General features: G+C 36.0%; 1 protein-coding gene across 3 annotated transcripts in view; it reads right to left on the bottom strand.

Annotated features, from left to right (window-relative positions):
• Positions 1-1,460: 1,460 nt before the first annotated feature.
• VPS41 (VPS41 subunit of HOPS complex) overlaps positions 1,461-25,588 on the bottom strand; it is a 109,185-nt gene continuing 85,057 nt past the window's right edge. For all 3 annotated transcript variants that reach the window (XM_084208422.1, XM_084208423.1, XM_084208424.1), the window contains 13 exons: positions 24,855-24,947; positions 24,223-24,350; positions 23,168-23,312; positions 21,857-21,898; positions 21,698-21,748; positions 20,343-20,480; positions 17,431-17,485; positions 16,261-16,401; positions 14,638-14,774; positions 7,911-8,010; positions 7,074-7,118; positions 5,664-5,743; positions 1,461-4,090 (listed from right to left, as the gene is read on the bottom strand). In XM_084208422.1, the coding sequence (XP_084064548.1) occupies positions 4,010-4,090; positions 5,664-5,743; positions 7,074-7,118; positions 7,911-8,010; positions 14,638-14,774; positions 16,261-16,401; positions 17,431-17,485; positions 20,343-20,480; positions 21,698-21,748; positions 21,857-21,898; positions 23,168-23,312; positions 24,223-24,350; positions 24,855-24,947 (1,236 nt within the window). In that variant the 3' untranslated portion in view covers positions 1,461-4,009. The remainder of the gene's footprint in view (positions 4,091-5,663; positions 5,744-7,073; positions 7,119-7,910; positions 8,011-14,637; positions 14,775-16,260; positions 16,402-17,430; positions 17,486-20,342; positions 20,481-21,697; positions 21,749-21,856; positions 21,899-23,167; positions 23,313-24,222; positions 24,351-24,854; positions 24,948-25,588) is intronic.

Here is a 25,588-nt window from a genome sequence, read left to right as displayed (position 1 = left end):
CAGCTGAATAAACATTAAGCCTAAGATGGAAAGTGATTAAATTTCCTACTATGAAAATTTGCTAGACCAACCTGTGCATTCTACACAGAATACAACCTCCACCCAATTATCAGCCAAAACGTATGGAATATGATACCATATGGAATATGATATGCATCCAAAAATGAGAAAGCAACTCCATTTTGTCTTTGCTCTTTCTCTGTAACACAAGATCAGTGTCAGAAACTGAACTTACCTTCCAACACACAATACCCAATGTGTTCAAGGCTTCCTGTAGTGCAGCTTTAGAAAACATACCTTTGTCTATAGAACAACTTCTTGGAGTATTAACTGACCCACTGAATCATGTCATGGTGGACAGCAGGCTCTTGCCCAGCTGCCACACACAGCTGATTCAATACATTACTGATCCAGAAGAGCAATTAACTCCTTTTGCAGAAGTCAGCCTTTATCATGATGCTATCCACTTTAACTGAGCTCTCAGCAGGACTAAATAAATAGCCTCAGGTTTAGCAGGCACCTCCAGCTCCCCACTCTCTTGGGCTCCCCAAAATCTTCAGTGTAGCCCAACATTTTCACCAAGCCTATCCCACAGCATTGGGGATTTAAAATAATAAAACAAGGACAGATGAGAAAAATTATCTGAAGAATCACTTTAGCCTGTCACAGGACAAGTGGGAGCTTTAAACAAGCCCAGCCTTAGGCAAAGACTTTGACAACTGTTTATATTTAAGAAATCACTTTGGCATGTTCTAAGGATCGCAGATCAAGGTCTATTTATAAAAATTAATTATTTATTAAACAGAAAAGAGATAACACATAAAAATTTTAATCAGAATTACTTACTACAAAGTATAAAAGTAAAGAACTACTAGTAGATTAGAGCATAACATATAACGCTGCCCTATATCAAGCTACTAAAAGAAATAGTATCGATTAGGAATCAAATGTAACTTACAGCCAAAATGACAGTAATGTACACAGATTCCTTCACTTAACCCCTGGAAAATAACTGCAAAGCAGACATCCCTACTCATGGGGAAAGCTCCCTACATTTCCAGGAAAACGTATAGAAGATTTCTGTTCTGCGAAAGTTTAGCATGGCTTTTATAGCTAGTAAAGTGAGTGTCTGTCAGTCAGAAATCCAACCTGCCTTGGTTGGATTTCTTCAACAGCAAGATGGTTTTTGGTAGTTGGGACATCAGTATCAACCCCAAAGCATGAAAATAACTGTACAAGACAGCTTGTCCTTTTAAAGTCTGATAACTGGTTAATAACATAAGTTCTTGTGACGGGGGGGGGGGGGGGGGGGGGGGGGGTGAGATGCCTTGCTTACAAGTCAAAATAGTTTTCTCTCTTTTGATATGACAAACCAATTTATTACTTGATCCATCACAAATCCTTTCAGTTAATCCTTTATCGGTCAAGAACTCACACAGAACTGGATGTATCAGAGAAAAAATTAGCTTTTAAGTTTATTTTAGGTTTACCTTAGAAGAACAAGAACTTTGGCATCTGAAACAAGTGCAGTTGAAACTGATTAAGTGCTACTCTATACTTTTCTGATAGGCTCTGCAACTTTACAGTTAATTCTTACACAAAATTCTTCTTCAGAAGAAAAGCTCTTGGGTAGCTGAATATTTTAGACTCTAATAGAAGATGTTTTCTATGATGTAAAGGCTTCTTAGGAAGAAGAGCGTATCAAAGTCAAGTCTGCACATTTCCTGCTGAATCTTAATGAGCAAATTTAGACTTCAGTAACATGAAAAGGGTAGTCCCTGAAGCCCAGATGAAAGAAGCTTTGGATTTAGAGAAGATTTTGATTAGATTTTCATACAGTGATTTAAAATTACTTGCATAATGCAAAGAATATGCCAGGCTATAATGCAGTATGACTGCTGATGATGGCAGACTAGCAAACTGAGTCACAGAATGCTCAAATGCTCTAGGGAATTTAAGGCCAAGCTGAAGTAAAAAAAAATTCCTTCTTGAAATTATACAACTTTAATCTACAGGACACTTTTCCATATACAGCTATAGAAGTAGTTTGACTTTTTCCTCCTGTAAGGTGACAGCTTATTGCATTCTTAGGAATACAATTGTTATAGAATATAGAATGCATATAGAATAGAACAATTAGAATAGAACAACAGAACACATAGAATAGAGCAATTCTTATAGAACATAGAAAAGCTGTTTAAAGCTACTGAAGAAAAGGGGTTTAAAAAAGTTTTAAAACTTTTACATGGCATGCAATAACTCAAACATCATGGTGAAACAACCCTTGAGGTCACTGGAACATTTAATTGACTAGGAATCAGAGCAGCTTTCCTGATCAGCATAGTGAAGAATGGATAAAGGAACAATATACCTGAGAATATGTACTAGCCACTGAAAATGAACAGCTGCAAAGCCAGGCACAAATTCTTATGGGTGAAGCTTAATGTATGCAGACTATTCTCTGCACTACAAACTTCCTACCCTTCTGTTATTCCACCTTATTTACATTCATTAATAATTTGTACAATTTTTTATTTTTTTCCTCAACTGTCTATGTTAACACAAAAGATTAGTATGCTTTTGAAAAGATCTATTCTTTTAATGATTGTTTTGCCTATGTAATCATGCAGAGTAAATTCTAGCATTTCTAAACACATACATTTTTATTCCAGTATTATACAGATCTGCACAGTGGACAACACAAAATCATTCTTCAGATTGCTAGACTAATTGCCCAGAGGATTTTAAATGTATATTATGAATATACATAAACTAGAAATCCAAGTTTCCACAGTAGAAATTATTTAAAGGTGCACCTACAGGGGAATAAGGTATAGAAGAAGGTGTTATATTAGAGGTACTGTATTTTTCAGTTTTACAGATAGACTGCAGTATATACCATTGGTTTAGAACTTAGTATATTACTATGTTAGCTTGTTCAAACAGTACAATTTGATGGCAAAACAATATATTTTTACTTTCAAAGTCAAGTCATTAAAAAGCAGAAAAATAACTTGGGAGATCTGATAACTTTTCTTACGGAAAAGATGCTTATATTGAATTTAGTCAGCATATATTATAAACAGATTACATTACTGTGAAGATATTCTCAAAGATCATTTCCTTTTGATCAACAAAACAGCATGCAGTTCAAATGAAAAATATAGTTTTGTTAACATCAAATTGACTTATTTAACTTAGCTGTTAAATTGCTAAGGCCAGAAGAAACTTCTAGAGATCTTACCTTTGAAAAGTCAGATACATTTTTTCCCTTGCACTTAAATGAAAGCATGCACTTCAACCACAACATAAAATAAGCATAAAGACCTACTGCTGACTTTAAAAATAAAGTTTCTGGAAGAGTTGAACATGAGAAAAGCTCACTTTAAACTACTGCATTGTGAAGATTAATTGAGAAATTAACCGGTTTCTAATGAACTATGTGTAACCAAGGCAAATTGCCCATGTAAGGAATTCACAGTTAACAAATTTTTTAACTGAAGATACGAGTTGGCACACAACTTCAAGTTCTAAAGCAATTCCACTGAAAGGAGTCAAACTTATGTGGGTCTCAAGTTAAACAGGTTGCTAATGGACTAAATCAGGACTGAAGTAGTCTGGTGAGCTGAATTCATAGCATTACATTTTTCTTTACAATATCCAACCATAAACCTGATGTGGTTCCAGACTGTAAAGCACATTAACTGATAGCAAACACAAATCTCTAAATCACATGGGTTTTTTCTTCCTGTTTTATTTTTTTTTTCTGTTCCAGAATGAAGTAACAAGCTGAGCAAAGGAACCATGACATATGAATTGCATAACATAGACTTACCAGACAAAGATTTTCAGATTTTCTCATTACCCAAAATATTCAATAAACAGGATAAACTACAGGAACCACTTTAACATCACAATCAAAATTATATACAGAAATGGAAAATTACAGTGGCTCTGCATGGTCCTAACAGATTTGGTGTCACTGACTGACACGGAGAACTAGCCACTGCTATTTCTTCATCTCCAGGACTGCACTTCCCGGCCCCCTGTGTTTGGCACTGCATATATTGCAGAACTGGACAGAAGATACCTAAATCAAAAAAGAAAACAGGTATCTCTCAGAGAAATGTAGTCACATCAGAATGTGTGAAGATGAATGAAAAGTGCTAATGCCCTTTTCAACATTACTGCTCACAGTCAGACTGTTCCCAATCAACATAGTCATGGATAGGTGAGGGAAGACAATATAAAAAATATAGTAAGGCTGTTCTGGAGTCAGAGGGCAGCACAACTCACCTCTCACTCCAAGGGTATTACCAACACCTGCCAGAAGAGTAATGTCAAACTTCCTCCCCACCAAAAATGAAAAGTACACAGTGAAAAGCATCACTGATTATCTTCATATATAAAGATGAGAGTAAAGTCACTTGGTGAGCTCCAATAATCACTGGATGCCTTAGTCACAACTCTCTCTTTGGGTAGTGCTCCACAGATTTCCAACATTTGAGATCAGGGCCCAAATACTGTCATTTGACATCAAAGATGTGTTTATTGTTACTCAGTGTTTAGCTCTGTGTGCATTTTGTGCATGCACTATTTACATTTCAGTGTGTCACTGATAATAAAAATGTCAGTAGCATGATGGATCACTTAAGGCCACATAATACAGGGTAACAGGAGAAATTTGGCTCTGTTACATGCATACACGCCTGTATTTCTACATACTGACTATGAATATATATCATATAATACCTTTGTAATATTTAAAAATCCCACCTAATCAGTCACCTGCCCCAGAAAACTAAGAATGCTAGACAAATTTTAGATTATTTCTCACAGTAAAATTTGTTGTAAATATTGAAGAAATATTTACTAGTTGTTGGACTTTCTTGTACAAATGATCCAATACATTCAGCTTTTCCTAACATATTTAAGTATCCATGCTGTACCGTATGGCTGCAAGCACTTTGTTTACTTACAGATGAAGTGATTCACTCAAGCTATTTTTTCACTACATGTTAATGTTCAGAGATAGATACAGAATCTTAAAGACTTACATTTAACTTTCTATGTAATTTTGTTACCATTCGAATGCTTTCATTCCTAAATTTAAAACCTGTTATATCTAGAAGTTATTTTTTGCTTTGTGTTAATTGAACAAACAAACCAACCCCCCAAACAACTTACAAAGAAAAAAATGTTTTGACCATAAGGATGATTACAAAGATATTTAAATATTAATTCTGAAATGACTGATTTTTGTCTTCCAGGTCAGAATCATTTAATATGGTTCACTTGAGAAAATACCTTTATTCTTGTCTTTTGAGTATGTTTAGTTAAAGTAAAAGTTGGAATGGAAAATAACTTAAAAATTAGAGAGACTGTATTCTCTGTACGTCTCAGAGTTGCACTGCATATTCTGATAGCAGAAAGATAAAATACTGTTCAAACAGTAGTGATTTCTTTCTACATTGGATGAGCTTTAGTTGCGGTATCTTTAAACACCCTTTTCTTGGTCACATACTACTATGGGGTATCATCACAAGTTACTACTATAAACATATAATTCCTCATTAACCCATGCCCTCCTCCACAGCTGACAAAATAAAAGGTGCCACTTTATCTTTGGCAAAGGTGTCAGACATATTAAGCAAATTCCTTACTGTGTTAGATACAGGTAGGCACTCTCTGTGGAACATGTGTCTGCAGTGGAACACTACCACACTGAAGGACTTGGATGCATCTGGGAAACAGAAAAATAAATTCACTTCAACAGGGCAATGAAACAAATTATTTAGTGGCTACAGCAATATATGCCCACATTCTGTCATACACACTGTATACCTTCCTATCGGGAATTTTTCATCCCAATATATGCTACATGCTAAATTTTGGCAGGGAGAAGAGCAAACTACCACCAAATAATGCAGCTGCTTTGAAGAAAAATTAGCAGAAAAATTCTTGCACTAGTGTGAAGAGAACCAGAACACTGAGCAGTTCTAGAGCCTGCACTGCACACCATGATCCTGAATTTCAGCAACAAGCTGCCTAGGTGCATGATGTGAGTTCTCATTCCCACATGAATATTTAGCCAAATTAGAACCCTAAATACAACATCCACATATCTAAAGAATAACCATCTCACTCACAAGCATCATTCTATTTTGGCTCTTTTTTCCTCAACACACATACTTCAAAGCACTAGCACATTCAATTCTGCCAGATTCGCCTTGTCTGTATATTGCTGCACATGATCCCAGTATAGTTGTTTTTATTTATTTAAGTGAAAAATGGTAGAAACCAGATAAACTGTCAGTCAATGAGGCTTTTAACACCTAGAAAAGAAACAAATATTTGGACATATGCTTCATCTTATATATTCTTGCTTTAACAGGCCACGACAGATATTCTCTTAGTAATTCTACTTCTTTTTAAGACACCCAACAACTACATTGATATTTCTGGACTATAGTTGCCTTGAAGAATGTACATCTCTGAAATAACATCCTGAATTTCTATTTTCACAACTAACTTTAGAAGGTCTTCTAAAGCTAGTCGGTTTTAAGATGTTGCAAACATGGCACCCATGACAGAAGCCAAGAACTCACCACCATTCAAAAAATTGATAAGAAATACATTCAAATGACAATAAATGCATTCAAAAAAATGTTACAATCTACAAGTTTAGTGTGAATAATCCAACGGATGTGGACAAGATTTGTTGGCTTAGGTTCTAATAATCTTTGAGAATAAGTATGTTGATAGAATTAAAAGTTATTAAAAACTTATTATATAAAGTTAAGAATTCCATGTATTCAAAACAGAAAATAAGGAAGTCAAAGTTGAATAAGAAACACGATCTGGGTTTACTGCAACAAAAAATGTTTAATTAGACTCCACTCCCAAGTCAGAATTCAAAAGCAAGCTTTGCATAGGAGATCAAAATTTATACAGTGATCACCAAAGGAGATTACACATTTTTATTAGTAATTTCTCTTAAAATACTACTAAAAAAAGGTACAAAAAAAAAATTTACAACCTCTTTTTTTTTTCTTCCTAGAAAAGCATCCTACCTGAAGGAAGTATTGGAGACAGACATGATTCACAGATATTCTCCTCTGAAAAACAAAGCAAAAGAAAATCAAGTTTTGTTAATAAACTCCATGTTTACTTTTTTATAAAGCAGGCATGAACATACTGCTATTACAGAAATGGAGCTGGGTTCTAAAGCATTTACTTAAGATGCTTAACAGAATCTATTAAAAATTGAAGAGCAATACTTAAGAAGCATTTCTAATAACAGCACAATAAATATTTAGATCTGATGATGGTAAAACAGCAGGATTGAGGCTGTTTAGGATCAGCGCTGCAGAGACAAAAGGCAAACTGAAACAAGGAGCATGGGATGAATGGCTGTTAACTCTCCAACATTTTGGAGCAGAAGCTCTGGTACTCTGTCCGGTCAGCTTTTGTATCTTGCTAATAACACTCAGCTGGTGTGAATTACAGAGCTATTCACATGCATCATTAGCACCCTGCAAAATATTTTCAACCGTTTCTGACCATCTTCTTGTATCTTTTGCTTTGGTTGCAGATTATTACCATCTGACTGTCCATGTTGGTACTAAACATTTTCACCTTTCCAGAGAAACTGCAGGACACAATACATTACTGGCTATGCAGAGATTGATCAAGAGAAACAGCTGCATGCTGGGTCTTACAGTTTTTGAGATACAAGTAATTCCTTTGCAAAGGGGAAAAGCATCTAGTATCCTACTATACTCTACAGATAAAGTAAGAAATCCAGGCTTTTGGGCATCTTCCAAAGCACACAGTCAGGAGGTATATCAACAGTCTATATAAAATAGTCTCTAAAATACTGGAAGTCATCATGTTTCCTCTGTACCCACCATCCACTAGAACACCCTTCATCTGTGTTCGATGCATTTTCTTCAATAAAGAAAGAGAATCAGCAACAAGAATCTTTTTGCAGCCTTCCCGCAGCAAGATCTGTTGGTGCAAAGAACATAAAAGACAGCGGTTATTGGACAAATGGGCATATCAACTATCTTGACAAGCCACCACTCTGGTTTGCTGCCAAAGTGAGTGCAAGGAATGTTTAAAACTTCAAGGTATTATAAAGGAGGCAAAGGAGGAACCTTTTGTGGCTATCACCTGTACCTAAATGAAAAGCCCATAAAAAAACACCAAAACCCCACGAAACAAAAACAATCAAGAAATAGAACTCTTTACAAAGATACTGTTCCCATAATTATGAGCATCTTTCTATGAGATAGTGTTAACAAAATAACAACCGAGAGGAATTTTTACAGTTCCCCTCAGAATTAATTTCCAAACCATTTCAAAATTCTTCTTCCTCTATCTTTCCTGTCTTCTTCAGAAATATTTGATAATCATAAGACCTTCATAAACACTGCACTTCAAAATACATTTTGTCCAAACATATATCCTGCTGAGGAGTCATTCAATAAGCAGTATTAAATGTCCATACAACTAACCAGAGGTCCCTAGTTCATTCCTCTTCAGCAAAAGTCTCAGCTCCCTTTTGACTAATTTGGTATTTTTCATTAGACTGACATGTCATTGCCTGAAATGGTTTTGAAACACAAAAGAAGCAAGGCCATAACAATTATACAGAACCTAATTTCACAATACTTAATGGAGCAACTATGGAAAGACAACAAACCCGCGTAAGTATTTTGGAATTTTTTCTTCCTCCTCCCAAACTGATGTTTGGAAATTTGTTTTTCAAGACAACAATTCCTTTGGAAACTGCTTCCCAAGATATTGACAGTCAATTATAATTGACCAACCCTACTAAAAGAGAGGTATAAAGAAGCAATGTTCATTCCTTTCTTCTGATCATGTGCATTACAGAGGCACTGAGCATTCTAAGACAGTGCAAAATACAGCTAATGCAAATACCTAAGAAGAAATACAATAATAGATTTTACAGCCCGGTGGACACTGTCCAAAACTCTACCTTTTCACATACACATTCTGAAGTAATAAGGACACACTGCTAAGAATGATATGCAGATAAGACTGCAAATCCAAAGTACATTAAAAAAAATTAACACTGAGTAACATTGTGAGCATTTCAAATTGGGCATATCAATGGGTGAATGACAATTCTTCCAGTATTGGAGACATTGAGCTATAAAACACTTCAGAGCACCAGCAACTAAATGCAGATCTACAAGGCAAACACTTAGAAAATGAATAATTTTTATCTGTTAATAATCTCAGGAACGATCTGGCTATGTCTTTCCCTTGCCAACTTTATCCAAAGGCAACAAAGAATGTAAAATTTTATTCTAAATAAAGAAAAATGTTGCTAGGTTTGAAAAAAATACAAGACACTTTTAGCAAGGATGACTGAACGAGACTGTATCAAGTCCAACTCCTGGCCCTGCAGAGGACAGCAGTAAGAATCACACCAAGTGCCTCTGAACATTGTCCAAATGTTTCTTGAACTCTGACAACCTTGGTGCTGTGACCATGTTCAATGAAAGAAGCAGAACAAAGATACAATGGGAAGATGGAAGTGTGTCCTAGCATTTCTTAAATAAAATACAGTGTGCTAATAGAAAAAAATCATTGAAAAGAAAGAACAAGGAAGAGGGAAACAACAGACATCACCAGCTCACTGGAAAACCTCAATACTGTTTGATGCCTTAAAACCCAAGAGTAACAGAAATATCTGATAAAACATATATTTTAAGAAATACGTACTTTTTCCTGCTATTTAAACAGTGCTAAGATATTTCCATACCCCATTTATTGACTGACAGACCTTATTTTGCTAGAAATGGAATACAGTAGGGAGCCATTATTATATAAAAGGAAAAATTGCAGTGCAGAATGTAAAATATCTATTCTCAAGGTAACAAATTCTCAACACTTCTGTAGAAATTTATTTGAAGACCTCAAAAATGGGCAATTTAAGAGTTACAGAAAGCAAAGGAAAGGGAATTTGAGTCCAGAGAGAGAGAGCTTCATTAAAGGGGAGAGAAATAGGTAACCATAGGTGCACCCTATGGTTAAGTTGAACTAGTTAAAACTGATGTTGGGCACAAATCTGTGATGAAACCACTTTCCAAGAAGAAATAGACCTGAGGATGAAACTGAATTTTATTTATCCTTTAAAAGCATGTAATTGTGAGCACAAGCATGACAGTATCATGCACCTACAGAAAGAAGTTTTAGGCAGAAATAATGCTTTTCATTAAATTAATAAAAACTGTTATTGTGAAAAAAGTTTGTTTTCTGGCTATATTAGGGAAGATATTAGGCATAAACCATTCTATTTGATTAGAACAGTCTTGATCTACATTTGTAAATCAAACCTAACATTATCTTTAAAGAAAAACACTGCAATATGGAGTTATTTTGAAAGGGTATACTCAAAACTATGGGAATTAATTCAGGCCTTAACTCACAAACAAGTCCAAGTTTCTCAAGGCCAGTTAACCAAATTCTTTCAAATAGCATCACTGCCACAATTAAAACCACATTATTTTTAGTCTTTACAGCCAAAAGGCACATGTCCCCCTGTGCAAGCTGTCACCTATCCTCTAGAGCCTCCAAGGTGTCTGAACAGCATTTTTAGTTATGTTCAGGAACATAACCTAACAATTTTTCCAGGTGCTGTTTCAAGCAGCAGTCATTGTATTATCATTGTGTTCTGCTAGTTTATAAACTCTATTATGAATGGATAGATGGGAATTCTGTGAATGGATCAATGTCTGTTACCCATCGGAGTTCCTGCAGGTTCAATCAAAGTGCAAACTAGTAAGTCAATGTTTGAGTAAAATGGCTAATCCACAAATTTCAAAGAACTACATCTAAAGAAATTGCTTATGCATTTTAAAGCTAGGGGAAAAGGAGTCTTAGAAAACCAACATCTTTCAAATATTTGTTTTAACAAATGACATAGAAAGGGTGAAAAATGAAGCATGTCTTTCTAAAACAAGGGAGGTATTTAAGCCTCTTCCAATACCACAAGCAGTTCCTACATTCCATTCAGACACAAACCAAGGATGAAAAGACACCTATTTTATACATTTGGAAAGCATATCAGGATTATAATTAACTCAGCAGTCTACAAACAAGGAGATTTTACCATCAGCCTTCTTTGGGAGATGTGTGATAAGATGCTTTAGAAACCTGGAGAATGGTGATTCATTTGCACTTAAAAAGCGCACTAGGAATGTGTAATTTCTAATAAGTCAGGAGGTTTCTCTTTAAGACAACCTGTCTAATTTATCTATAAATTTATAATAGCAACAAAGTAGATTTCAGAAGCAGTAAAAAAGCTTCAGACTGCACTTTATTTTTATTTTTTTAATTTAAATTTTTATTTATTTATCATATTTGATAAATGCTCCTGTTAAAATTCAAAGAACTATAACTTTGCCCTTGTCTCCGTAACTCTGTTGTTTGTGAATGTTACTGTATATAAACACTAAAATCAGCATTATTTCAGCAGTAAATAAACTTTCATCATTACAATCAGCATCATTTGATTGTGTACTATGGTTTTAATACAATAACTCAAACAATGTCAAAGACAAAACACCAAAATAAATTATCTTCATGGATTAAAAAAACAACAACAAAAAAATCACTTCAAGGTTTAATCCCAATTCAAAAAAACACTTCAACATTTCTTTGCTTAGGGGAATAATTAGGAGTGTGATCAGTTTTAAGCTCATGGCAGAATTGCAGAAAAAAGTCATACATGATCTGTGTTTTATTTTTGCCCAAAACAATATCTAATTCTGCTTTAGTGGTATGCTTGGTGGGTTGGTTGTGATCAGATTTTAAAGGTTAACCACAAAGCTAGGTGAGCTTAGAGTAGCATATAGAGCAGTGGCAGCATTTCATCTAGTGGGTGGCAATTTTTTAAAGTGAAGCCACGAGTCTGCTATCTGCCAATATTATTAAAAATTATTCAAGGAAGAGTCCATATTAAAAAAAAATTGCAATAGAATTTGCATGAGTAGACTTCCTTGTTGGATTCTCTAATGCATACGATGAGTCACATATACTTTAGTAGCCACTCAGTTTGATTTACTTGGTTTTGCTGAGATAGAAAGGACTGTTCTCAAAAAGACAAAGTCTGTCAAAGGCACTGCTTTTAACTCCTACCCATATTTCACATCACACCTAAGTTTACTGGTATGGAAACTCAAGAGCATAATACGAAATTTGCATTTGCATGCTAACATAGGCATAAAACAATCTTATCAAGGCTTGCAAAAGGAGCCCACAATTAAACAACATAATGGCACAGTGGTAACATCTTCTGGGAAGCCTTTATTATGAAAAGACCAGCACAGTTTTGTGTTAGGCAGTGACTTGCAAGTCAAGCAGCAGGCTCTCTTTCCACCTGCGCTCCTCCTTTGCGGATCCTAGCACAAGATTCTTTCTGCCTTTGAAAATGAGAACAATAAAACACATGAGTATAGAGCTCAAGATCCAAAAAGATGAAGATGAGAAAATCCTAGCCAATCAAATTTGTATTTCTGAGTTCAAAATGTCTGGTATATGCTCCGTGCTACACATCAAGAGGTTTCTACCAAAACCCAGAGTTGTGCCAGGCCAGAATAAAGGCCAGGGACTTCTCAGCATGAACCTACACAACATGTGCAGAGGTATGACCTAGCATCACACAAACACACTGAAGACTAGCTGTAAAACAGCTAATGAGGCAACAATAACAAAAATAGTCCCTCTATAAAATTGGCTACTTTGGTGAGTGTGCAAGACCAGCAGTAAGATCTCTAAATTTCAATGTAGATATGCCATCTGCTCATGAACAGTGCCCTTCATGTTGCCAGTAACACTTAAGGAACTTAAACTATAACTTACATTTCTCTAATGAATTATTACCTTTTTTTGGGCTATACTATTTTCTATCATATAAGAAAGCCAAGCACAAATTACATTAAGCTTCCCTAATTTCTATTATCCCCATGAAATGTAAATTTTAGTCCTCGAGCTATTCAACTCTACTTCAAAATTTGAAATCCATGAATCATTTCAATGCTAACAGTAAATTATCATTCTCAAGATTAAATACATGCTTTTAATCCAAAAGGAATTCTGTTAAAAGGTATTGTATTTCCATCTCTAAAATATGACCATATTGATGTCATCAACTTTGTCTGAAGCCATGCAATGTACTCTGTATATGTGTAAAGTTGAAGCAATGCTTGCAGCACTTTCTCAGTCTGCCTGCAAACACAACAAATACTACTTTTTGATTTCATGAGAATCCAGGAACAGGAGGATCAATGGTGATACTGACAGCAGCAAGATTCACATGCAACTGTTGAAATGCAGCATGGTATTTAGCTATCCTCCATTTTGGAAGGATACTAGCTTTGGATTTCACCCGATGATGTCAAAACTAAAGTAATGTTAAAACATGCATTATATGCAAACATGTATCTATTTACAAGTGTTGGGAGATGAAGAAATGTAAAATGCTTCTTTGAAATAGCCAAAGTCATAAGCTGAAGTTCACATAAAAATAAAATAATGAAAAAGCCTTAGAAAGGCTTAAACCCTACCCTGAAGGGAGATACGGGTTTTTGTTGGCCTAGCAAGATACCAGCCATGACCTTAATGTAACCATTGAGTCCATCTATTTGCTCAAAATGTTGAAAGACTAATAGCAGATGGGGAACAAATGTTTGAGGCTCAGAAAATCGGAATTTCAGTTGCCTACTGAGCAATGTTTTCTTGGACTCTGCATAGTCACACCAGAGGCATCTGTATTTTTCAGTAGAACGATGCAGAACAGCATAGCAGAGAATTCAAGTTTGTGACTCCTTTTGTAGCAGGGAGATTTAAAATATGCAATGCAACACAATCTGCTGGCTACTTACAGGGAACACTGAAAGGTATGCTTCTTATAAGTTCCTACAAACATGTCTCAGAACCAACCACGCAGGGGACTGCACATATCTGTCTAATTATGCTGGGGTAAGAACTTCCATAATCCAGTGAACAGTCCATTTTTTAAAAAATGCATTAACAGCAACACAGGCACAGAATATTCTGAGTTGGAAGCAGCATTGAGTTCAACTCTAAAGTGAATGGTACATAATACAGGAATTGAACCTACAACCTTGGCATTATTAGAATCATGCATCATTGACATGAATTTGATTTTATAAGTTCATCCTGCTTCAGTTAGCATGACAACATATGACTCTAACACCTGATCAATGTTTCAGTGAGGGCATGTTGCATTCTGCCTCCATTCTGCTTCTGATTCGTGTGAAACAGAATGAGAAGTACTGGTCATGAAACTTTCCAATACTGGACAGTTAGGCTGCATAAAACAGGCTGAATCACTCAAGATGCTTCCAGTTCTACTTACCTACCAGACTTATGACAGTATGGAAGTCATTTAGAAGGGCTAGAAGCCATCAAGAAATCTTAGCACATTTCCACTATTTCTGTCATAGTTTTGTGTGGGCCCACAGTGTCCATGACCAACGACTGAACAAATCACGATAGCAATTTCTTGTGCTGTTCAGTGACAAAGATGGTTTGCTGTCTCTCTGAAAATTAGTATCCCATGAAGAATGCAACATCTACCTGCAAGTTGTAGTCCTGAAGAATTTTCACTAGTGAGTCTCTCAAATTAGGAATCTCCATGCCTTCCTTAATGCGGTGGATCAAAAGAATAGGATCAACATGGGTTCCAATATTGTTCAACAAACCAGTAATAAAAGCTGTGAAAACCAAGAGGCAAAGAAATTAAGAAAAACAATCCAGCAAAATACCTGATTAAAGGATACTTTGATGACAAGCTCCTTGACAGTTCTCTACTAAGTGAAAACACTAAGTCTCCTTTACAGTCTTTGTATGTTTCTTGCAGCTGTATTTACTTGAATACAAGCCTTCGGGAAAGTGAGGAAGATACAGTGTGGCAACTTACAGAACTTCCAGCATATTCAGCTAAGTGGTAAATGAGTCTCCAGCACAAACTCACAAGTAAATAATTCATTTTGATTAAATAAAAAGAGCACTCAAACAAATAGTGTTTAACTACTAACTAATAACTACTTTATGTGGTAATTCCATTCCCAGTTCCAGGGTTTAAAAACAAACTTTCAAGCACCTAACCTGATTTCAATGTGTTTCTAAACATTGGTGAGAGTGACATGATAGAAGTCTTTTGCTCTTTGAAGAAGCATCTGGCGAAAAAACCCATTAGAATGATGACTCAAGGCTGTGTTTTTCCTTCAACCCCCACAACTGAGGAATATCAGTAAAGCTGCTCTGCATATAGGCAGAAACTGTTACACAGAGTTACTGAGAGAATTCTATATGCTTTGAATCCCTTTTGCTCTAAAGGTGTTACTGACTGTAGCATCACTTTTAGTGATGCATTCAAGTATGGGTAATTTGAGAATGCCATTCTTTTTGAGGTTTAACAGATTCTGGTTACTTCTTCCTTTCAAAATTAGCAACCAAGGGATGAAAAGATGCATATTCTTACACTAATTCTACAAGACTCTCAATTCCCCAGAAAAGAGGTTCCAAGAGAGACTTTACAGTCTTGATTTAAAGCCCCAGAAGAGGTTGCAAAAAACAGTGAAGTAGATAATTAAGAAAATTCTCTGTTTTCTTAAGTCATTTCAACTTCTTTGAATCTGCGTCCTTGACAACACTGATGGTTATGTTTCTGAGTCCACCTAACCTTTTAACTTGGAGTAGCTATTCATATAATGAATGAAAGACAAAATGCACTCATTTTTACCAGTCTTACCTTTGTAACACAGAAAAAAAATAAATTAGTTGTTTTACTGAGGAAAGAAAGGTGTAGGCTTTTCATTTTCAGAATCTCGAAGGGAAGCAGTTGTAATAACATAGTATGCAAAATCCTCATCAAACCTGCAGAATGGGTTTTGAAGCTGTCTAAAAATGAAGTCTCATTCTGCTAAACTAACAGCACTACTGTCCCCTTGATTTGTCATTAAGGACATAACTATGCAGAGCTGATTCAATGTTAAGCCTCCAAGTATTCATTGTGTAGCATACCCTCCACACTGCCTTACTGCAAGTTTTTATGCACAGTTTGTGTTGTCCTTCACAAACTAGAACACCTCCCTGACCATACAAAAACATCTTCTCTAACATACATGTGAATAATTCAATCCTCTATTTGCAAAAGCATTCCACATATGCAAGCTTCCCAGAAACCATCCCACTTACGTGGTTTGTCAATAGAATATAAAATGAGATCTTCCCAAAGTTCTCCATCATCTTGTTCCTTGGCAAATTCAATAGCTTTATCTACATCTTGCAATTCTTCCATTATCATCTTCAAGGCACTGCGGCTGTTACCCATTCTGCCTGGAAGGAAAAATAAGAGATTATAATTACTAATTGCTCATCAGTGTTCAGTGCTCTTTCAGTAAGAATTTTCTAAGTGTGAAGCTGACTCAGACTAATTCAACTAAGACCCAATCTAGTCTATTAGGATGCAGGAATTCAAATCAGTATAATATGAATAAGTTCTTGGAGCAGTTTGCTGGACTGGGAACTGGAGGCTTTCTCAAGGATGTGTTGGGTCATATTTGGGGTTCTGAACTGCAGCAATATCTAAGAGAAAGGGGAGTGTGTGTATGTGTACAGATGTAAACTATAACATGAAATACCAGCTTCAAGGGCCCACATGAGCCCTCTTAATTTGCAGTAAGTATAGTGCAGCTAACACCGATGAAAAATAAGAGGAAACAGGAAGAAGTAGCAGAAATTAAGAACTATTTTTTAAATGAATTCATTAGTAAATCCTACTCTCCACTGGACTGAAATGGTCCACAACCATCTTCTTACTGAACCAGAGATTGTTTAAAAAAATATTTACTATTCTGTTCATGACTAATACATAAACATACATATAAGTCTTCCAATGACTCTCATTCAGAGGTAGATTTCTTGGCCAGCTGAAGGAGTTAATTTACAACTAATTTTATGGAAAAAAAAGATAGAAATCAATATAAACAAATCTTTCATCTCAGCAAAAAATAATACCAAGCTTCTAAGATGTATTCAGAATAAAACATTTGTTTAATTTATCCTCTCTTTTCAAAACCAACAGTATTACTCTTCTCTTGGAGATTGTATCAGAAATACCTCCCCACCCAACTTGCTCCCCATAGCCTCTGCAACACTTTCAGAACCCGAAAAGAAAACCAAGTAAAAAACATAACAACACAATATATATGAAGTTAAGACACCATGTCCATCCAATGCTTTGTTTTATTTTCTAAATCAAGTTATTTGATTTAGATATTAGATGATATATCTTCACACCATAAACTTTATTACAAGTTTAAAAGTGTTGTAATTGATCACAGTTATTTATTCTGAGTTACTTACTCAGAAGATAGACGGTCTCTTCTACAAAGTTCCTCTGCTGGCAGATCTCAAGAGCCTTGAATGTAAGGGAAGAGAAGAGAGAAGAGAATATGTGGAAACCATGCAACATGAAATTTTATTGATCACAAATGCTACAAGAAGCTTGATTTTTCCATGAAGTTACATTATTCATTTTGACAGGAATGCAGCTCCCTTAATAAGCACTGCAAGTACTCTGGCCTTAACTACGAAGAGAAATTCTGTGACTTCCATGACTGTCATTAAAATTCTTCTCTGAGACTGAATAAATCTGGGGACAGAACAGGTATTTCAGTCTTGAACTATGTCAATCTGTGCCTTTAATTCTACTGGCAACTTCTTTATTCTGCCTCCAAAAATTGGTTAATACAAAACATTAAGGTTACCCGCTATCAAGACTTGCTTCCTGTGGGTGGACTTACATAGTCTCACTAGTGATGGAAGTCTGCTTGACATTCATTAATAACACAAGGCTGAAAATCTCCGTAGGGTAACCAGAATGGTTTCAGGAGAGAGAGTGCCCTCCAAATTTTGTACCAAGACAACACAAAATAACAAATATGAAAGAATATGGAGGAAGCATTTCTTGTAAATTTGGTTTAAAGATCTGAGGGCTAAGTATCTTCAGCAGCTACAGAATCTTTGAGAAGTTGGAAACCAGCATAATTATAAAAACTACCAAACTGATTACCAACGAGTTTGTAGTAACAGGAAATCAGCAGGGCTGGTATGCCATAAACAAAGTCATGTCTGTTTCCAATTTGGAAACAGAAAGCAAACTCAAGATTCATAGCATTCCTGTAAAGACAACTGTTCACCAACCTTCACACCTGGAAATCAAAATTTTAAATACATAAAGTATAGGTATAATCAAAGATGAGGTAGGAATTTACTTTTCCTTCCAATTCTCATTATTTCAGAATGGTTATTATGAAGATTAGAGGTATGGACAACAAATTTTGGGCTAGGGGTAAGTGAATTACCAACTAGATACTTCAGGTGAATGAAGGTATGAATAATAGTAATAAGTTATATACACAGCTGACACCCCTCTTTTTCCTCTCCACTTAAAAGGTAAATTACAAAGCACCAGGTATTCAGTAGTTCTAGATACATCCATTTCCTGACTGTCATGCTCCCTCTAGAGGAAAACAGGGAACATTCCTACTTCTCTTCCAGCTCATTTTTAAAATGTTTGCTAAACTGCACTTGACTAGAAGTGACTTACTTCTAGAGACCACACATTTTTTCTTCTTGATGAGTTTATAATTTATTAGAGCAATAATAAGAGTGGATTTTTTTCAAACAGAAATTGCTTTTTGGAATTTATACACTATGTTGGAACTTGCTTAACAGGAACTGAAAACAGCGGTAATTGGGAAATTCTTAGTCCCCTTTTCAATTTCTTAGAACAAAGATCTGTATGTCACAAGAAGTGTTATTATACAGCATGCACGGTAAGAAGTATAATTACAGAATTAATAGTATCTTTTTGTCTCTTCCTTAGCTTCTTACTGAAATATGTTAACATTTTAAGATTAAGGTTAAAATTACACATTTTTTCTGACATTCTTCTCTCTTGACTTTGGTGATTACTGTACCACACCTTCCAGAAGCTGATGGGTCTCTGACCTATTCTTGCTCATAGCCTGTATCTTCAGCAAAGCAATGCCAGCAATGAGCATCAGTTTCATATAGCACTTTTCTGCACCACCTGCCACTACAGATAGGAAGCTGGATGTGCAATAATGAAAACTGATTTCCTCAAAATTAAAGAAAAATGCAGGTAAGGTTTTATACATAAAACCATGATCATATGAATAACACATAAGGCAGAATCTAAGAATCATGAAGTTAAAAACAAGTAAGCCAATATTGTAGACCAAAGTCTCTGGCTGGAAACCTTTCAGGCTCACTGCCTAAGCTAGTCAATCTAGTTTCAGGTAATGGTTTCAACAAATCCCAATTCTCCAATAAGAACGTATAATAATATAAGAATGTATTTTCCAGTAGACAAAAGCATGCAAAACAGGAGAGGTACCAGGAACAGTACTAGTTTTCTCTGGAATGTTAACCATGTAAAATATAACATTCAACATTATGCTTGAAAACTACTCCACTGTGTCATCATTATAGCTGCATGTGGATAGGCATCCTTTCACAAGGTCTGCTCTGCTCAGCCATTAACAGCAACAAATACAAATAATAAAATACTGACCCATCTAAACTGGAAAACGAAGAATTTCCATTTGTTTCACATTAATTCATGCAGGGGAAACAACTCAAGATTGGCCTTACCTTTATGCATTTTGGAATTTGACAAGAAAGAGCAAGGAATGAAAATGGGAAAAAAATATTAGAAGATGGAAACCTGGTACTCTATAAAACCCCAAGTGTATTAGCCAAATTACAAAGACAAAATACGTTTCGGCCTGTTAGTTCAGTGATGTATATTGTGTATATTATTCAACAGAAACTTATGGCCTTACAATAAAAAGATAGAATAACTACAGTTACAACTACTGGTTTTTCAAGATCTAACACAGACCGCTCCTAGATTTGGCAAAATGACTGTCAATTTCTTGAACCCATAACCTACTGTTCAGTCAGGCTAGGCACTGATGAGTAGATATGTTGTAGCTAGAACTGTAGTCAGAACTGGAGTCTGCATTAAAAATACCCATCAATTCCTGCCCTGTGAGCTGAGAGAGGAAAGTCTCAGGTGTCATCAGCTCTGCAAACCAAACTGAAGGTGATGGTCACAAACTTAAAGGATCCCTCATATTGGCAGTAGAGGGCAGTACTAGACACGGCTTGAAATTCACAAGACTACAAGCTACAGACCAGGACCTTAATAAAAATTAAGGACCTATGCTTAGATTTTTGGGGCTTACCTTCTCCAGTGGGCAGTGTGTGCTGTCTCTGAGAAATGGAAGTAAGTTTGGTCGATCATATTCAGCATAAAGACTGATCTGTTTCTCATGATATCGTTGGCCTTTATGATGGTCTCTCTTGAAAAGCTTGTGTAAATACTAGGAATCAAAAAAGAATCAGAATTCAAACTCACTTATTCAATATTATTAATGGAATAACAGAAACTCCTGAGTTGGAAGGGAACCACATAGATAATCAAATTCCAACTCCTGGTCCTGCACAGGACAGCCCCAGGAACCACACCACGTTCCTGAGAGCATTGTCCAAATGCGTCTTGAACTCAGATAGGCTTCATGCTGTGACCACTTCCCCAAAGTGGAAGCCTGTTCCAGTTCCCAGCCACTATAGCAGGCAAAGCTTTTCCTAATATCTAACCTAAACCTCCCCTGACACAGCTTCATGCTGCTCCCTTGGGTCCTGTCACAGGTCAACAGAGTGCCTACTGATGCTTTCCTGGTGAAGAAGGTGTAAATAGCTACAAGGATTCCCCTCAGTCTCCTCCAGGCTGAACAACTTCAGCTGCTCTTTGTGCGGCTTCTCCTCTAGACCATTCACCATCTTGGTTGCCTTCCTCTGGATGCATCCCTTCTGTAAAACTGACAGTCTGTCAGCTGCCTTTGCAAAGCTCTTGGGCTGTGGACTGCACTTTTCATAGATCTGCTTCCCATAATCAGATCTCTAACCCATGAATCACCTCTTCACCAGATGAACACCTGAGCCCTATCTGTAACCAGCAGCAAGTTAAACTTCCCTCTCCAATACAGCCCAAACCCACAGTCACATATTATGTACTTCACTGACACGAGGTTCAAACCAAAGAGGAGCTTTTGGAACAGCAGTGTGGAGCCACAGCCTTACAGTGATACTGTAATTCTGTACAAACAAGAACAATTTGACAGTGTATGGAAGCTACAGCTCCAGAAAGACAAGCAATTCACTTTCTTTATGGATCAGCAAAACATATTTTAGAGCTCCACCCACCAATCAATCCCATTTTTGGGTACGGAAAAAGGAGGAATAAAACCAAGAAGTAATTGACCAGAAAAGACAAGTGCCTACAAAGCTATAAGGAGATGTTAAAATAAGACTGCATTATGTTATCAAATTCTCACAGGTACACATTTTAAGATCATTTAACTACTGTGAAGATGCTATGGCCATGCTAAAGAGGAAATTGGCAGAAGTAGCCACTTTGATGATTTATGACATTTCAGTGTCAGGTGCACTTTGACAAGATAAACACACCTGTAAAAGGTATGTCCAGCCAAGAGTTTACTCGCTCAATTTCAAATCAACAGAATACAGGAATACTTACCACATGCTGTAACTCAGGCCTGTTTTCTAATTCTTCAACAACTCTGTCAATCTGAAACAAAACAAACCTGTGATAAACATCACATTTTACAAGACTGGAAAAAGGACAGGTAATAAAAGCTAGCATTGGACTGCCATGCCATGAACTTGTTATACTCACGGAAATTTTATCTTCATTATCCAAAAGCATGTCTACCGCTTTCTACAACAGAGAAACAGAACTCAAGTAGGCAAAAGGCACACATATTTTCTTACACTCTGTATTGTACTATGCTTATTCACTGATGGGTGTAAGATGGACAGACCTACTCTTTTCAGCAACAGAAATTCAGAGAGCAATTTACATAACACCAGCATATCCTGACAGCACAGCATTGCAGCATTCTTCCAGAATACTTCTCCTAAGTTCCCTCATTAATAGCAGTAAATGCTGTGCAGGTGAAGTATACCCACTGAATCCCCATCAGTTGCAAAAAGCTACTGCCAAACAATGTAGAAATACCATTTGTACCATCTAAAAAGGGAACTGCAGGGTGATGACTATGTAAGAAACACACAATTCAACCTGCCTCACAACGGGATTCCTCCAAACTACCTGGAGACCAATACCATTAATCAAGCAGACAAGACCATGGAAGCCAACTGGACACCAGGATTCAGGTTCTGCTTCCTCTTTCATGAGCAAACTTTTGCTTCACTTTCAAAAAATACCAAACCACAGATTCTCAATAAAACTTATTCTATTGAATTAAAAAAAATCTATACTTTTTTTTTCTCCATGAATGGAGAAAAATGGGCATCCTAAAGATGATCATCAACAGTAGAGATCCATATTTTAGCTACAGTGCTTGAACAACTATTACACTGAAAAAAGAGATCTACTTGGTTATCTTCCCAGTGATCACACCAAAATTCATTTGCTCAGGTTTTACAGCCAGCTGGAAAGAAAGAAGATAGAATTCAGCATGGAATAAACACTTTCTGATTTTTGGAATTTAGGTTAATAATCTTGTAAACTTTCAGAAGCAGATTAATTTTCTGTGGTGAAAGGAACATTTAATATGTGCTTAAACAAATTCACTATCTCCTTTCTTTGGCTTATTAATACCATTATTTAATTGAAAATACAGAAAGAATAACATGGTGAAATGATACTCTGTGTGAAATGATATTCAATGTTGTGACTTGAGAATCACAACAATGTTCTCAAATAACGTGGACACTCATTTTTCTCACTGAGAGTGACAAATGGAAATGGAAAGGAAACACCAACGGAAATATGAAAGAAAAAAATAATCAATCCTTGGGTCAATTATTTTGCAATCTAAGCAAACAATCTTTCTTATCTCAGAAAGTATCCAGATGTAGCAAATACACTCTCTGCCTCAATATCATGTATAGATAATTTATTTTTAATCTGTTAAATTGTATTTAGAGGAAAGTGAATATAAAATCATTAGGATCACTATACCTCTGAATCAAAATCCATGAGCAGAACAATTTTGTCTCTGATAGAACTGAAGAGATTGTGCTTGTGGATCAACTGGAAGACGTCTTTGTGCCTCAGAGTTAGGTAGATTTCTAGGGCTCTGCCATAGCGCTGATCGTAAGTGTACCTGATAAAAACAGGATTATAATACATGTAATGTTACATGCTTAAGTGCAGGAAAATCACTTATGAGAGAAAGTATAAACATACTCTAGTATGTAAAATGTTAGGATACTACTTGATTTTATAAATATCTAAAGAGACCTGTGATTCATTTTTGTAAGGGGAAATAAACCTCAGGCAACATTAATTTCACCTCTGTTTATATTGGTCTTCATTTGTGTTTGGACCTGCAGTTTTCCGCAGTTTCATTCTCCATTTTCATCTCACAGGGAAAGACACACAAAATGCTAGCCTTTCAGTTCTTGGAAAACAACTGGAACATTCTTCAGAGCTAAAAAAACATTGTTCTCTTAAAACTTTTGGACAGATTGTGCCATAGCAATAGACAGTAACTCTTCTTACTGTCTTACATAGCAGTGAGAAAATAACACAGTGATCAGGCTGAGAAAATCAAAGGGCTTTATCCTTGTAAGAAGTGACCAAGAACCAGATCAGTTTTGGCACATTTTCCAGTCACATATTTCCATCCATGCAGTAAACCTAAATACACTACTTCTTAAATAGTAGGCAAAATCTCCCACCATTTTATTCTTACATGGGTAATTCTGAAATGCACACTTCAGAAAAGAGGTTTCCTCTGACAGTATGAAGAGAAATGTTAGTTATTTACTTTGGAAAGAAGAGTTGGAAATCCAATCTCATGCTTAGCAATTTGCTTTCATACTTGATGTGAACATTACAAGGAAGGGTAAAGAATTGCTAAGCTGTGCAATCAGCAGAGTGGAGAGGAGAAAAAGCCAACGCTCTGTAGACGCAGCAAAGATTTCTGTTAAGAGAGCTAAACAAATACGAATAAACTGCAGTACACTATTTTAAGTGTACTTTTTGTAACAGAAATTTAAAACTGTACTCACAATTCTGCAAGTGTTCGTAGCAAAGTCCTGTTCTGTGGATCTTTCTTCAGGTGATCCACTACAGCTTGAACTATGATTGTGTTGTTGTAAAGATCTCCAGGCCACTCTTTTATTAGGGTTGCAAACCCCTAAAAGTATAAGAGATTGTAACAGAAATAGAAAGAATGGCCTAAGGAGCATTTCAAAACATCAAAGCTTCAGCTAAGCCTCTGAGATGATACCTGCTGTCCTTAACCTTTAAGGAACTTTCATGTGCCCACAGACATGTACAGTGCAGAACACATATTTTTCCTTCTTAGGACAATGTTATTATGATTCATGAGGCTGAGTCTCTTTCAGATGCTGTAGGCTTTGTTCACCACCTCAACTACTTATGCTACATTAAAAAAATCTAAAAATATCAGTCTAATAAATAATCAGTCCTACAGTATTTGCATGCTTTGAAGAACATTCTATTTATTCTCTTAAAATTAAAATCCAACTTTTAAATATTGTCATTATTGTGGAACTGTCCACTGATAATCTGTTTGAATACATCAGAGATTTTGATGTCAGAATTCTTCACTGCTAAGGGTATTTGGGTGGCAATAACTATGGGACACATTGATGTGGAATGTATCAGGCTGCAGTACCTCATAGTCACTTTCCAAAAATTCATGCAGGACCATTTCATAGATCAGAGGTTTCAAAATTGGATCTCGTCTTGGCAAGTAAGGACTAATTGCCTATGGGAACAAAGAGAACAAAGTGTTAGATGGTGTAACATCCTGGTACACTGATAGGAAAAAAAAATGTTGCAAAACAAAAGAACAAGGCTATATGCAAAACATGGCCCCTGGTAATCACTGGAAACCTTATAAACTCATACTTGTAAGCAGCACCCAGAAGTTATTTACTTTAGGATTATACACACTAGAATTTTATAACTCGCTTGAAAGAACTATCATTTGAGAGACAGGTGGCAAGATACTAATTAGAATAGGAGAATCAGCCATTGTCCTTAAGAGATCGGTAGTCATTTTGAAAACAAAACCCATAAAAGACCCCTAAAACAAAAATGTGAAAATCCATTTTGTTAAGTCTTGGCCTTGTAAAAAGGTATAAGGATTCATTAGCTGAAAAACGTGTTGTAGTGGATTGACCTGACTGGACACCAAGTACCCAACAAAGCCACTTTCTCACTTCCCTCCACAACTGGAAGAGGAGAAAAAATATAATGAAGGTTTCGTGGGTTAAGATAAGACCCAGGGATCACTCACCAAATACTATCATAGCAAAACAGACTCACATTTGGGATAGTAATTGAATTTTTTAATAACCAAACCAGAGCAGGAAAATGAGAAGTGAAATAATCTCATAAACACGT

The sequence above is a fragment of the Fringilla coelebs genome (assembly GCF_963513975.1).
Source record: "Fringilla coelebs genome assembly, chromosome: 1".
Classification (NCBI taxonomy): Eukaryota; Metazoa; Chordata; class Aves; order Passeriformes; family Fringillidae; genus Fringilla; species Fringilla coelebs.
This window is presented reverse-complemented; position numbering and strand designations above follow the sequence as displayed.